Here is a 15,165-nt window from a genome sequence, read left to right as displayed (position 1 = left end):
ACAAGTATGTGTGTGTGTGTGTGTGAGTGTGGATTTAACTTTAGCTTGGCAGCAAAACTCTCCCCGAAAGAGCTAAATCTGACCAAAACTCCCTTTGGGGACATTCAGGGACGTCCCTTAAAAAACAGTTTTATACAGTACAACAGTACCATTCGGGTTTAGATCAAGACTTCAGTTCCCCATTGAGAGTCTCTGCATTATCCTGTCTTCTCGTGCTTTTGTCTTAGGTGGACAACTAGGCTTTTTGGGTGACTTGAATGAATTAGTGTCACTGTGAAGCTGTAATATTCAAGAAATCACAGATTTGGAACGACCAGCTTTTCATGGCTGAAAGGGTCATCCCTATGCCCTTCATCTGGACCACCGCCTGTTGTAGGGTTTCAGTCACATTAGAGCGGCCTGCCATCGTGCAATCTCATTAAAAAAATGAGAGGAATGCTGCTTGGTTTGTCATATAATTAAGGAAATTAGCACCAAGTGCCAGATTAACACCAATAACTTGTATACATCTGTAAGGGTTCTTATTTTGATCAGAGTTCTGTTTCAAATATCTAATTTAAGTTTTTTTATACTGTTCTTCAGAATACAGTTATTTTATTAAATATGCTTAAAAACTGCCCTTCAATTCCTGTTAGGATAACTTCAAAAATGACTAAGCAGTGACCTTGAAATTTTGAAAATGTAGGTTGTTCTCTAATTTTGATCTATCAACTGTTTTGAAGATCTCTACTGACCTCTAGTGGACTTTATCTGTTATAGAAACAGGCAAATGGAAATAAGTAGCTAATGAAAAAAAACTTTTAAGCTTTAAATGTTAAATAAATTTGATTTGAGGTTTTACCTACAATAACCAAAGAATTAATAATAACAATAATTATAATAATAACAGATCAGATCAGATCAGTATATATAGAGGGGAAGTCGTGGCCTAATGGTTAGCGGGTTGGACTCCCAATCTAAGGGTTGTGAGTTCTGGTTGTGAGTTCTAGTCTCGGGCCGGATGGAATTGTGGGTGGGGATAGTGCATGAACACTATAATTTTGTTCAATACCCACCTTCAATACCACGACTTAGGTGCCCTTGAGCAAGGCATCGAACCCCCAACTGCTCCCCGGGCGCCGCAGCATAAATGGCTGCCCACTGCTCTGTGTGTGTGTGTGTGTGTGTGTGTGTGTGTGTGTGTGTGTGTGTGTGTGTGTTCACTGCTCTGTGTGTGTGCGCATTTCGGATTGGTTAAATGCAGAGCACAAATTCTGAGTACCATACTTGGCTGAATTTCACTTCACTTCACTATATACATATCCAACCCTCTAACCATTAGGCCATGACTTCCCCTCTATATATTCTGATCTGTTATTATTATAATTATTGTTTTATATATATATATATATATATATATATATATATATATATATATATATATATATACACACATACACACACACACAATTTAACTGATAAAATTGCTTATGCACTAGGCTACAGGTCACTAATATAAATGAAGCAGCATGGTGGTACTGATCATATGAACTCACTTGTGTAAAATATCCACTATTTGAACAAAGAAAATGCAAATAAAAATATTAAATATAAATATTAAATATATATATATGTGGACTCACTCTCAACTTCTTCTTAAATAAATAAATACAATTAGCTCATATATTTGAACCCCACTGTAAATAACCAGCATATCATCCAATGTGGTGCCACCTCGCATAAGTGCAGTAGAGCTCGTGCACGTCACGACGGTCATGGAGGCCAGTGTCGGGCGCGCGCATCCCGGTTTGTTACGTCACTTGAAGCGCCCTGGCTGGTAGATCTGGCAAGGAGAGGGAGAAAACGACAGAAGTACTGTAAAACAGGGCTATCAGCTCTCAAAGTGATAACGGTCCGTCTACAACAATAGATACAGGCACAGGCATCTCACCACACCGGACTAACCTCTTGTGGAAGAAGGTAAGGAGCTTTTGAAAGTGATTTTCCTCTGCTGAAGAGTCTGAACTGCTCGGACACAGCCCATGCATAGTGTGGGATTATGTGGAGAAATATCTCTTTATTGCACACTGACGGTCTATATACGTTCGTATGCGACCAGGCAAACTATAAGCAGGGCAAATAAAGCAGATGTTTAACAAAATGCGCACGAGAGATCGTTCAAATGAAACGCTGTTGCGCCAGTAAGCAATGGTGGAACAGGAGGGGGGAAAAGAAGAAAAAATACACACATATTCTGTGTAAGAGGAGTCTCGTTCCAGTGGCGAGTTTATGATTCGACACAAACAGCTATAGTGAGGCAATCTGGACACTATTGTGTGGTAAAACCGCTGCGAATCCGTCCAAAGCTTCAGCCCAGGCGGTGTCAAGCCCTGTGACTGCAAGCATGTGCATTTCAGACTTTCATTCCTGATAACTTTGCTTATTTGGTCTGTATTTCCCTCGTAGAACAGATTTAAAGCGTCCGCGAGGCGGTTACTAAATATCCGCGAATTGTTACAAAGTATCTCCCTACTCTCTGTGACGTCAGCAGGAAAATATGTATCGGTTACAAAATATCTCCGCTTTAGAACAGACACAAAGTATCTCCCCGCCGGGGAAACATTGACTCTAATTCCAAACGAAGTTGTGTTTATTTCTGAGCAAAACAAACCCTCAAACAAAACAGTTTTGTTTAAAAGCAGAGGATGTTGTTACAGGGACCCTGCAGGTAGTTCAATCGAGTGTCGTTCCCGACTGATTCTCGTTTAGAAGAATTTGATTGGCTCTCCTGAGAAGGATCCAAGAGCCCCTCCCTTAACATTTTTTAACCAAATTAATAAAAAAAAATACATATTTATAATCCTGTTATTATATTTATTTATACTGTAATTTAAAAAATGAGCTCATATTATAGATGAAACATTTATTCAATATTTTAAATATACATTTTTAAATGTAATTAAAAATTCTAAATGGAAAAATAATTTATTAAACTTTTTTCAAACTTAAACCTTTTTTAAGATGATTTGGATATTGTAGCTGCTTTATGAATATAAGAAATATCAATCAAATATATTAACTTGTGATCCAACAGGTGTCTTTCACATCAGTCCTTTAAGGTGATGTTTCAGTACTGTATTGTGTGGCTGATCCTAGTTTTAGGAAGGTTTTTTTTTGTCAGATGACATATCACATTTTGCTGTGAATATTATCAGCAGAATAGACTCATAGTGATTTGATAAACACGCTGAGCATGTGCTTTCTTGCTTTATCTGTTGTGTGGATCTCAACGTTTGGTCTATGTTACTGGATCAATCCTGTGTATCTGTGTTTGTCATGGTTTGACTGGACAGCTTGTGTCAGGAAGCTGGACTCGAGGTCTTACTGATATAGAAGGATTAGTGTAATGTCATGCTGACCTGATGTGAACTCATACACAAACAAACATGCTTGACTAGCATTTATTATTATTTTTAATTGACGAATACTGACAGGGTGACTGATGACTGATCACAAATGTATTTATTTGAATTATATATATTTTTAGATTCATTTATTTATTTTTTATTATTATTTGTTTATTTATTAATACAAATATATGAAACATATTTTAATGATGACAGAAATTATTTACTTAAAATTGAAATTAAAAACACAGCTGAACACACAAAATCTGACTATACAATCAATAAGGTTGTCAGTAGATTTTGGAAAGCCAATAATCTAAAAATAACTGAAAATCAGATCAAGATTTTGTTTTTATCACTTCATTTTTTTAAGGGGTGCATATCTTCTGGCCTTCAGGGTTTGCGTCTGTATCTTCTCAGAACTAGAACTTTCCCAGGAACTGTGATGGACACTTGGTCTTGATCATACCTGCTGTCTGATTGGTGATGAGGGTGATTGAAAAGAATATCTAAGCACTGTCTAAAACCATTTGTTAATTTTTAGTAGAGAAAAATGGTTAGTGGCAAAAGCAAATATGTTTGTTTAAATATATTGAGAGACATATTATCAAGATAAACTGCTTCGATTAGGGTGTATATGACTAAGCTATCTTCTCTTTTGTAAGACCTGGCCTGGTCCTCGTTTTTATTTCATCTCTGGAGGGTGTACTACATGAGAAATACAGGGAGGTGACTGGTTCTTGGACAATGAGAAATGCAGGTTTGTTTTGTGTCCGCGTGTACCAGCATGCTTTCATTTCCCAAAGGGGAAGGTGTAGTTCTGTTGGTGGTTTGAAGTTGATGAAAAATGTATTTTTTACTTTTGGATATGTGGATGTGTTATGCAATCTGGTGTGTTAAGAGAAACACTTTTTAAAATGGTGAAGCCGTGGTGCGATGAAGGATGGGGGTTAAGAGTGCATCTGGATTTGAAGTCCTTAGAGCCTCATAATGTGATGCTTGTGACATGTTTTTAGTTAAAATGTAAATGAACATGACATCTTTATTTTTAAAAGATTTTATTAGACATTTTAATGTAGCTTATCTGTTGATATGAGATATTTCCTCTATTTTTAGATCGTCATTTGTCAGTCTAACACTCACTTAAGTTAATCTTTGTAACCACTAATAATTTAATAATGCACTTCAATGTAATCAGAATGAATATCCATTTTTCATATATATATATACATATATATATATATATATATATATATGTATATATATACACACATACACATACATCTCAGTTAAGCATCAAAAATTAAATATTTAATATCAGTTAGATATTAAAAATCAGATAAGTCATTTTAAAAGCTACAAGTGAATTTAGGCATCACAGCATTAAAATATGATTGAAAAAATGTATATGCATGTTCAGATTCAATAAAGATTATATTTTACAATTTCTTCGAGATGAACTGTAAGTGAGTGTCAGATGATGGCAAATGCAATGTAAAATGTGACTGCTCATTCCCATTTCCATGTTTACTATTAAGAATCTTATAGAATTTCATATATTTTAATATTTTTAGTTCACTTTTGCCATCATCTAACACTCACTTGAAGTTAATCTTTATAAACACTAATAATTTAATGACACTTAAATATAAAATCTAATTTGTATAAATATTGATTCTTTTAATATTGAATATTATTAGCACAGCATGCTAATGTAAGCAGTGGCTTGATTTTCATGTGCGATGTCTCCTCAGTTGTGTGTTCTCCGGTGCCTCTATAGCACACATCTCAGCAAGCGCACTTTCATGACGTCTTTCACAATGACTACTACACCTACAAATGCAGCAGCAACTCAGTGCTGAGCAAGCCAGACTCAAGCCAGACTTTCAGATAGAAAGAGTCCCTCGTGTGCGTGGTTTAGCATGTCTGGTGCGGGGAGCCCATCTTTGACCTAATTAACTCTCGCAAACAGACAGACAGATGGGGGACAAGCACCTGTCAGACCTGAAGAAATGCACATTCAACACCGGCTCTCTCGTTTCATGCTAGCAAATCAGGACTGGAGATGACTATTGATTAGTTGATCCAGAGTCTCAAAAGCAATGTAGTGTTTGCTGAGGAGTTTGAAACAACATCTTTGGCTTGTAGCTCTAAAGCTGTGGGTATGAGAAATAGAAATGGGTAATGTGGAGGTTCTAGCTAAGGTTTTGTTAAATAATTCTTATGTTATTATACAATATATAAATATACAATAAAATGACAATGACAAACTTTAACAAAAATTAAAATGGAGAACATTTTAAATATAGAAAATAGAAAAAAACTTATCCAAAATATGTAAAAAAAAAAAGTAATAGTGAATAGTATTTCTGTTACTAAAATATCACTTATTTATCATATAGTAGATAACACAAAACCAACATGATTCTGAGCCAAATAATGCAAAAGAGAAAGAGTTAAGGCCAGTGGAGGAAGACTGAATCAAACTCTAGTTCAGATGAACAGTCGAACAGTGTGAAAACAGCCTGCGGCTACTTTGGCCATGCACAGCTTCTATTTACAGTAGATCCCGTATCAGAGGAGGCTGATGGATCTTCAACCCTTGGTGATTCTCTAAAGAAAATGTTGAAATGCTTCACCTTTTCTATTTCCTTCATCCTTCTGGAAACCTCTTAGCTGATTTACAAAACCGACAGTCTTGTCAACATATAAGAAACTACCTTTTCTGCACTGAATTTTGAGTAAATAATGCGTAAAAACTGGCAGTTTGATTTCAAAATTAGTACACTAAACAGCAATAGTTCACTTAAAAAAATTTACCTAATTTTTACATTACTTTTAATTCATCCAAAAAAGTTGAGCAATTTTAACTTTTTTTTTTTTATTACTTTTAATTCATCAAAAAAAGTTGAGCAATTTGAACTTTTATCCGTTGTATCATGTGAAAGTAACCTTGATTTAAGTCAGTTTAATGTAATTTAAGTTGAAATTACTTGCACAACCAAGTCAAGGCAGCAAGTGAAATTAAGTTAGACATTTAGAAACAAGTCAGAAAATTGCTTGTAAATTGCTAGGTAGTTTCTTTATTTCATGGAAGTAAATATTATGAAATAGTATTTTCTTGTAAAACACCCTCCAATAATTGTTGCTTTATTTTTTTGTCTTTGAAAAATGTGAAACACTGCAACGCTGCAAGGTCAGCCCAATTTTCAAAGCAACTGGACAAAAATTGTGGAAAAAAACAGATAATCTTTGGTGCTTATTTTTCTTTCCAGTAAATCTCATTTTCTTTCATTTAATTACATTACGTAGGCTTGAATGTGCCTGCATTATATTGACCATCAACCTCGACTAGGTCTCTAGATATCAATATCGGTCGTTTTGCAGAGATATAATGATTTCTTTGGCTGCTTATTGAGTTATGTCACCCATCTCATCCTTTACCATATTAGAAATAAGATCCTCAGGTTGCATATCTGTCAGATATCTGATTTATGCTCCCACAGTTATCTGGATTTAGAAGGCAGAAGAGTGGTTTATGTGCGTGTGGATGTGGATTGAATGAAATGCACCGTGGTTGTAGTTGTTTGAATGCTGATGAATCAGTGCTGCTGTCTAGAAGAGATGTTCAGTGATGTGAAGTGACAGGCCGTCAGGCATCAGCTCAAAGCTGACCTCTGTTCTCTCCTATAAACACACTGTCCCACTGATGCTGTAACCGAGCCGAGAGGGGGGCAGAACAATTCATATTAGATGTTAGAGAAGGAGTCCTTGCCCAAAAGTTACCGTAATGCCAAGCGGCTAGTTGAAATTTACCCTGTATTGATTATTGTAGGCAGCTTTGTAGTTTGAAATGAGAGTTGCTGACTGTAATTTAGGCTGTGGGCTTGGAAGGTTTGATCATGCATTCTGACTCCGCACTCAAACCATTACTTTAAAAGATTTGACTCCGTTTAGCTGTATGTTGTGAGTCATGAGCAAAATAAAACGCATTCCTTTTGTGGTGTGTTTATCGTCTCGTCTGTAGAACTAGGGCTGGGTCATACATTGAATATTCCCAATATATTTGTTATGATTTTGCAGGCTATATATTATAACATGAAGAAACATAACGAATATCACATTCTCAGTGAGTTTAATGTGTTTTTTATTGGTTATTAGTATAATTTAAAGAGATATTTTATAATGAATGGTACAGTTTTATGAACTTCATTGTTTTTTTTAAACAAAGATTTTTGGAGTACATCTTGCAATAAAATACTACTACCCCCTTTTTACTTGAAATAAATAATTTAATCTGTTACTTGTCATTTCTTAATTTTTTTTTTCAATGTATAAATATCTTTTTGCGTTTTGCATAAGAAGTATTTAGTTTACTTTCTGTTTGGGCACAATCTGATCACACTTTTAAGCAATTTCAGAATAAAATACTTAAACAGTGAGATTCACATTAGATACACATTCTGATATCTCTCACTTTTGGAAGCTCTGCTTTTCCAGAGGCATAAACATTCGTTTTTAGTATTTGGAGAAGGTTTTATTTACATGTGTTTGTTTGTATAATACCAGACAGACTATTCCAGATATATTAAAAATAAGTTGAATACTTTTATAGTTTCCAGTTCTGTGAGCATTATAGTAAACATTGGTTTTGGACTATTTTCATGTGTGATGATTTAGGCCAAATGTAATGGAAACTCACTGTTCCATGAAGCGCATTGAAAATCCCCATTGAAGAGCAGAGCAGTGCAGATTGCTGTTCTGGAAGGAGATATGGCTGTAGGGAGTGATTGAGAGATAAAGAAATGGAGGGAGGGTACCTTTTCTTCAAGTGTCCACTGTCCAGGTGTAATCCACCTGCCCGGGGCGAGCCAGATGGCGAGATCTCCCATAGTTCTTAAAGAAACAGTTCACCCAATAATGAACAGTGTCATTATTCACTTAGTTTACATTATTTAATTTAAGCTGAAGTATACTTTTTTTGGGCTGTAACTTTAAAACAAGTGTTCTTAATAATTAAGTATTAAGTTTAAAACAAAAAACAAAAAAATCTGTAGAAATGATGTGGCGTACAAATTTCGTAGTGTGTTGTCGGTTCCTAAGCCAGTTTCAACTCTGCTCCTCAAACGTGGGATACATTCCCGTAATTTCTGAATGACTCTAGTTGTCCCGATCTTCTCAGATCTGCCCTGTTTAACTGAAGTGTTGTGCTCTGTTCTCTCTGGCCTTCACTGCAATGAATCTATGTTTCTGTCATGCTGCGCTTATGCTCTGCTGATTTGAGTCATTAAAGTGGCAAATCTGCAGTTGTTGATTATATCTACATATTACATATTTTAGGTCTAGGACGATTAATGCATAAAAAAGCTGTTACATAAGTGAGATAAGTGCAGGCATTTAAAACATGTTCTCGGCTTCAGGGAATGTGACGGGGTTGGACATGCCCACTGCTTTAATGATTTGGCTTCCGTTCGTCAAAGCAGCAGAGGAAGGAAATCTGTGGTCTCGCTGCCCCCTCCGCATCTATCAGTACCCGGCTCCGTTCTCAACTTGAGTCTATCACAGCTTCAGCAAACTGTTCCTCCATGAGACCGGACTGTTTTGATTCTTTACTCTGTATTCTTTGTATCATGTTCTTCATGACAGCGCAAACCCAGCGCGAAGTTTCACTCTGAAGGGAGTCTGTGGTTGACATATTTCACGTTTGGTTCATTTTCATGTAGATTTACTCCATTGAGACACATTGTGGCTCTGATGTTAGATTCTTTCCTAATGAGAGAGTGCGCGTACGTTGGCTTGGGCATGATCGCAGCCTCCCTGAATATTTTCCTGGCTTTTGGGATGGACCAAAACATGGCTCCGCTGTCCACTGCCAGCCTCTTCTCAATAAATTACGCTTAAGCTGCATTTGTGGGAAATATTTTGGGTTTAAAATCTAGAACTTAAAAACCAGATGAATTGAACAGTCTATACCACTTCCCTTTGTGTTAAAAAATGAGTTAAATTTAGTGATAGAGTAGCATTTATAGAAGAGATCACGTATGAGTCCCATGTGACTTAGTATTGCTACAAAACAAAGATGTGTTTTATAAAAGACAATGAAGTATTTCATCAGGGATAAACACACAAGACAAAAGGCAGCTGCCGCCTGTGGCTGGACTCAAATAAACCGTTCTTCTCTGAACGAGCTCATAGCTGTGTTCATGTGTGGTTTCACAATCCCATACATGGTTTGTGTTGATTAAAACCGCAATAGCAGAGGCATTACATTGTCTGTATTAGTATTTTATTTCCCTATAATGTATGCCATGGTTCAACTGCAGGTGTTACATCCAGGTGTTATACTGAAGTAATTTGTCCAAAATGACGTGCCACAGCCTCTGAAAACCTCATGAGAGTTGAATCAAGCAAGCAGTTTTTTTTCAGGTTGCACAATCAGTGTTTAAAAAAGTTAGAAAAATATAGCTTAAAAATAGCATTTTATTTGAATTTATTTTTTTATTTTATTTTTTTTACATTTTAAATTCAAATGAATGACTAATCAGTGATTCATTTTTATGGAAGTCAAATTATTTCTGTAGATGCAATGTGCTGAAGGTGATGAAATTAAAGACAGCATACTGTTAGCATGCTAGCTCAAGCAATGCATATGAAAATATCTAAACCAAAAGATATTTAAAGATGAGAAAAAAGTGGTGTTCGTGCCTTGATTACCATCAGAGATTCCGAATGCAGACTGTTGTGTCGTTCATACTCCTAAAATAAGTTTGCATGATATCAGCTCAGCCTCAATTTATATGAAAGCTGTCAGATGTTAAAGCAAGTTGCTACTGATGAAGAAGGCAGAGGAAAAGACTGTGTGGAGAAGATGAAGAGAGACGTAGAGCTGAGAGTGCGGTATGGGTATTGGACAGAAGCCAAAGAGCTAAAGTAAATACAGTATGGCATGTGAGTGACCTACATAGAGTCCAGCGAAGGAGGTTAAAGCATACAGTGTGCCAGACCTGTTCATTAGCTTATTATTTCCTCTCTGAGAAGAGTGCAAAGCAGCAGACGCCAGGGAGAACTCTGCATGAGCGCCATTATCTGAATAAAAATGTGACAGGAAAGGTTTTAACTTTGTCTCTCTCTCTCTCTCTCTCTCTCTCTGTTGCAGGAATATAACATGACCAGAGTAAACGGATAAAACCAGCCACTCTTCAACACCCAGAATCATATGATGAAAATGAAACATCTGCATCTTTAAATGCTTTAAACAGGCCAAAAGTAGATCACAGACCTTTCGAAATTTACAATATTTAAAAGATTGAATCAGTCCATATCATCCTTTTCTCTTCACTCTTGCCCTTCTTCAGTCAAAACCGCCATGTACGGTAGTGGCCGATCCGTGGGCAAAGTGGAGGGCAACCACAGCGGGGGGAGCAATCAGAGTCCCGGCCGCTCGCCTCGTCTCCCTCGCTCGCCCCGTCTGGGCCACCGCCGCACCAACAGCTCAGGGGGTAGTGGACTTGGAGGTCCAGGTGGTAAAACCCTCTCCATGGAGAACATCCAGTCTCTCAACGCTGCCTATGCCACATCCAGCCCCATGTACCTGAGTGACAACGAGGTGGTGACGTCTGGCCCGGACCTGCCTAAGAGCACTATGACGCTGGGCCGCTCAGGAGGACGGGTGCCTTATAGTGTCCGAACGACCGTCATGGGATCCAGCCCAAATATCTCCACCGGGGCTCCCGGCTCCGTTTCAACTGATGCTATCGCTTTTGGAGACCACCACATGCCTTCCACCCTTGCGTCCACTGTGCCTCATTCGCTGCGCCAGGCGCGGGACAACACCATCATGGACCTGCAGACCCAGCTCAAGGAGGTGCTTAGGGAGAACGAGCTCCTGCGGAAGGAGGTGGATGTGAAGGAGAGCAAACTCAGCTCTTCCATGAACTCCATTAAGACCTTCTGGAGCCCTGAGCTGAAAAAAGAGCGCGCCCTGCGCAAGGATGAGGCGTCTAAGATCGCTGTGTGGAAAGAGCAGTACAGAGTCGTCCAGGAGGAGAATCAGGTGAGAGGAGATTACGTGGATTTAAGACATATTCACAATGCATTTTATTTTTGTAATATGAAATCTGTCAGAGTGAATCAGAATATTTTGTAGGGAATAATGTAGCTTTAGTTTTTAGGATGTTATGCTTGCACCTTATTAAAAAAAATATACATAGGTGTGGATACATTGATATAAACATTCTGGCTGATAAGCCATTCAAGCTATGGCCAGTAAATAAATTCCAAATAAACCAGTTCTTTTTGAGATTTTCTAAAGATTACCTTTAACACTGCTCTTAAATGAGGCTTTGTAAAGATTTAGATTTTAAAGTTTTAGATGTTGGCAAAATAGAATGAGCATGACCAATTAAATATACATTAAATTACATTTATTTGACATTTAACTAACATGTCATGCATCCCCAAATGTTGCTTTTTTTACTAATCAGATTTTTTTCTTAATTAGATTTTGGTCAGTTAAGTGTCTAAATGTGATTTCCCTTCTCTTGTGTAAGCTGGAATATACTGGTGTTTTTACTGTAGTGTTTGGTAGCCAAAGGGCTTCGTCTGCTGAAATGCAATTATACGAAACGGTGCACCTGGCACTGAGACAAAAAAAAAAGTATTACTTGCAGAATGGATCTGATTACCGAAGAACATCATTACAAGGCACTTAATAAATAGCTCTATTTGTCTTTTGGTGTTGTTTTCAGAATTGGCTTGCTGAGAGAAGTCAAAAAGCTGATCTTTTTGTTTTCACATAAAATGGACAACTGTTGAACTAACTCTATATGACTTCGCTGCAGATTCCTGCTCTTTTCCTTTCAGTCTGACTCTTATTGTTGACTAATAATGCATTTTAAAACATCCATTTCTCTTCTGCAGGCCATAGTTTAACACATGCCCATCCTGAGATGTGCCGTTTTATTCTCCTTCATTCGTGCTGAATTTTAGCTCTTGTGTAAACTGTAATTTAGCATTTTCATGGGCAGGGCCTGCAGTCTACAGCATGTGGCATAGACATGAACTGTTATTGTTATACCATCACCTCTTTTCAACAGGAAGATGTTTTTATGTATTTAGTCTAGTCTATGCAAGTCTGGCATTGCCTGAGATTTCACCATTGATATCTGGCAAAGAATTGCCATCCTAAAGAAAGACTGTGTGTACATCGCAGTGTCTGTAAAGTTAACTTTGAACTTAGTTGGATGTCATAGACCTTTAATACACAAATGGTTCTGCTTCTGCCTTGGCTGAAGCGCGAGGCTAATGAGGGTCTCGTCCTCCTTGCATTTTGATGCCTTTCACTCACACCGCCTGTTTGATGAAGGCTCGGATGACATTTTTGTGTAGTCCGGTCGGTGCAAGACATTGGGTTTTAACCCATATGACACCCCACTCTGACTTAGTGCAGTGAGCTGGAGTATTTGACTGATGAAGTCTGGTTCTGTCGTTAGAGGGTTTATCTAGATGAACTAGATCAATATTCAAAAGAACCTTGGTCAGTTAAATGAACACGTCGAATTCTCAGGAGAGAGAGGCATTCAAAGGAGGGATAAAGGAGCAGGAATGAGGGAAATAATGCTTGAATGTTCCTGTGAGACCTGTTCAATTATGAGATGTGACACAGAAAACCCCTTTAGTCAGCCAACTTTCATTAATTTACCTCCTCTGCTCGGATCTCTCTCTTCATTCATTCATTCAGCCCACATGCTAGTTCACTGGATTCGTGAGCATGATTTCTCTCTCTTCCATTTAGGGTTGTATCATACAATTCTGGCTGATATGATAAACAATTATTAGTAATATTTTTTATTTGGCTGATTGCATACATTTTTTTTATTTAAATAGTTAAAAATGTAACGTTTTTGTGTCTTAAATAATGAAAGAAAAATAAATAAAATCAGTTGTTTTAAATGCTTAAAGTTAATTTAGACATCACAATATAAAATACAGTATGAAAATGGATATTTAATTTGAGATTTGCAACAGATTATATTTAACAGTGTTAATAATTAGCGTTTATAAAGAAAATGTACAAATTATGAACGGAAATTACTAAAATGAGCATACTTAATTAAAAGTATTGTCAAAATATATATCATATTAAATGATAATTTTATAGAATAGATATAGAAAACAAAATTTACTTTACTTCCTTAAAAGTATTTTTCTTCCAGTGCATTGTGAACATCTGCCGTGACATTCCCAGCAATAGAAAGCACTATGACGTAAGTGCATCTTTTCAAACAAAGCAACCGAGCCAGTCGGGTGTCCAAACATGTGTGTTTTCCATAAGCGTGTATCTCTGCCTTCTGAAGACATGAGAACAGATGACAGATGTGGCTCCTGATGCGCTTACTGTAGAAGTGTTGTAAAAGGTCCAAAGAATTGCACCCCAATCCCACAGTCTCCTTATCAGGTAGTGTCACTTTGCACAGCCAAGGTCCGCCCCCACACTAATATTCACCAATCCAGTCAGACTGTTTGTTCCTAATCCAAAATGTTTGAGTCAGATGAGATGAGCACAGATAGTGTAGGGGTTTGTTTGCTGTGTCATGTCAGTAAATGTAACTTAGAAGGGTAGCAGATGTTCAAGGGTGGAGTCAGGGGTCATCAAGCTCCACACTTGCTCTCAGATGGAAATAAACATCACATGTTGAGCTCAGTGACTAAGAACCATGAAGATATTTTGCATGATCTTCTTATTCAATGCTTCCTGTCATCCTGCTTAGCCCGATTAAGGTTTGTGGGCTGTTTTTACTCATTATGTAATAGATAATTAGCTCATTACTCACAGCAGAATGACTGTGTCATACAATATGCTGTGTGTTTACACTGTAGGATCATAATGGAGCAGGGCCGTATGTAATGCTGCTGTGCCATATTAGACAGGAGGACTAAAATCAACATGCTGTAACAAAAGATTAAGAGATTCAAGATTTAACTTTAATATTTGGTCTCTTAATCTTGAACAACCCATGTGCAAGGTAGTAAAAGTCTGGAAGAAAGAATGCAGGGATGACAGATCATATTTTTATCCGTTCTCACCACGGGAGTGTGAGCCGATGCTCTTTGGCAGATGCGGCAGCCCCTTATATGAGTCTGGTCATGCAGGACAGGTGTGGAATTAACCGAATCATTTACTCAGAATCTCCTCTACTTCACAGTCCCGCTCTCCCTCACTCTCTATAGTTCAAAAGTTGGATTATGAGAGGCATTGAGACAAATAGATTGGAGAGCGAAAGAGGAAAAAGAGGTTGCATATACAGAAGACGTTTTCTACCAGGTCCATGACTGGAAAAAAGGTTTGCTGTACTACAGTAGGTAGATGCTCTGAACATTTAAGCCTTATGATTAAGATCTCTGCTGCTTTGGATGCTGCGTGTGGCTAATGAAAGGGAGCGAGAAGGGAGCAGGTTTGCTTTGTTCACTACTGCCGTACTTCCCAAAACCCCCACTGACTGTGCAGATGGCCCCTCTGACATGCTGCATTAAGATTAAGCCCTTGTGATCAGCTCCATTCTTCCTGTCAGTCAGCAGGAGTCCCGCCCACCTTCAAGGTGTTTATACTGTACCTACATGTGTATCTGTATTTGGACATTCCGACTGAACCTAGAAGAAGCTGAAATGGTCTGCTGTACTTGAAGTAATGTTGTACAGTGGTTATAGGTTATCAGTTTCTAATCAGGCAAAGAGTTAGATGTATTTCTAAAATCCAAAGAAAAAATAACACAGAAAATGA

General features: G+C 37.6%; 1 protein-coding gene and 1 long non-coding RNA gene across 2 annotated transcripts in view; one reads left to right on the top strand and one right to left on the bottom strand.

The window, feature by feature from the left end:
* Positions 1-1,705: 1,705 nt before the first annotated feature.
* On the bottom strand, positions 1,706-2,657 carry LOC113083510 (uncharacterized). The gene is made up of 3 exons (XR_003283288.1): positions 2,229-2,657; positions 1,945-2,103; positions 1,706-1,822 (listed from the first exon to the last, which is right to left on the bottom strand). It is a non-coding gene; the product is annotated as an uncharacterized LOC113083510 (long non-coding RNA).
* Positions 1,793-15,165, top strand: part of LOC113083508 (ELKS/Rab6-interacting/CAST family member 1-like) — a 50,173-nt gene continuing 36,800 nt past the window's right edge. Inside the window, exons 1-2 of the mRNA XM_026254560.1 lie at positions 1,793-1,959; positions 10,543-11,439. Of these exons, the coding sequence (XP_026110345.1) occupies positions 10,753-11,439 (687 nt within the window). The 5' untranslated portion in view covers positions 1,793-1,959; positions 10,543-10,752. The remainder of the gene's footprint in view (positions 1,960-10,542; positions 11,440-15,165) is intronic.

This window comes from Carassius auratus, unplaced genomic scaffold (genome assembly GCF_003368295.1).
Source record: "Carassius auratus strain Wakin unplaced genomic scaffold, ASM336829v1 scaf_tig00038541, whole genome shotgun sequence".
Taxonomy (NCBI): Eukaryota; Metazoa; Chordata; class Actinopteri; order Cypriniformes; family Cyprinidae; genus Carassius; species Carassius auratus.
The sequence above is the reverse complement of the archived record's forward strand: the minus strand, read 5'-3'. Positions and strand labels throughout refer to the sequence as shown.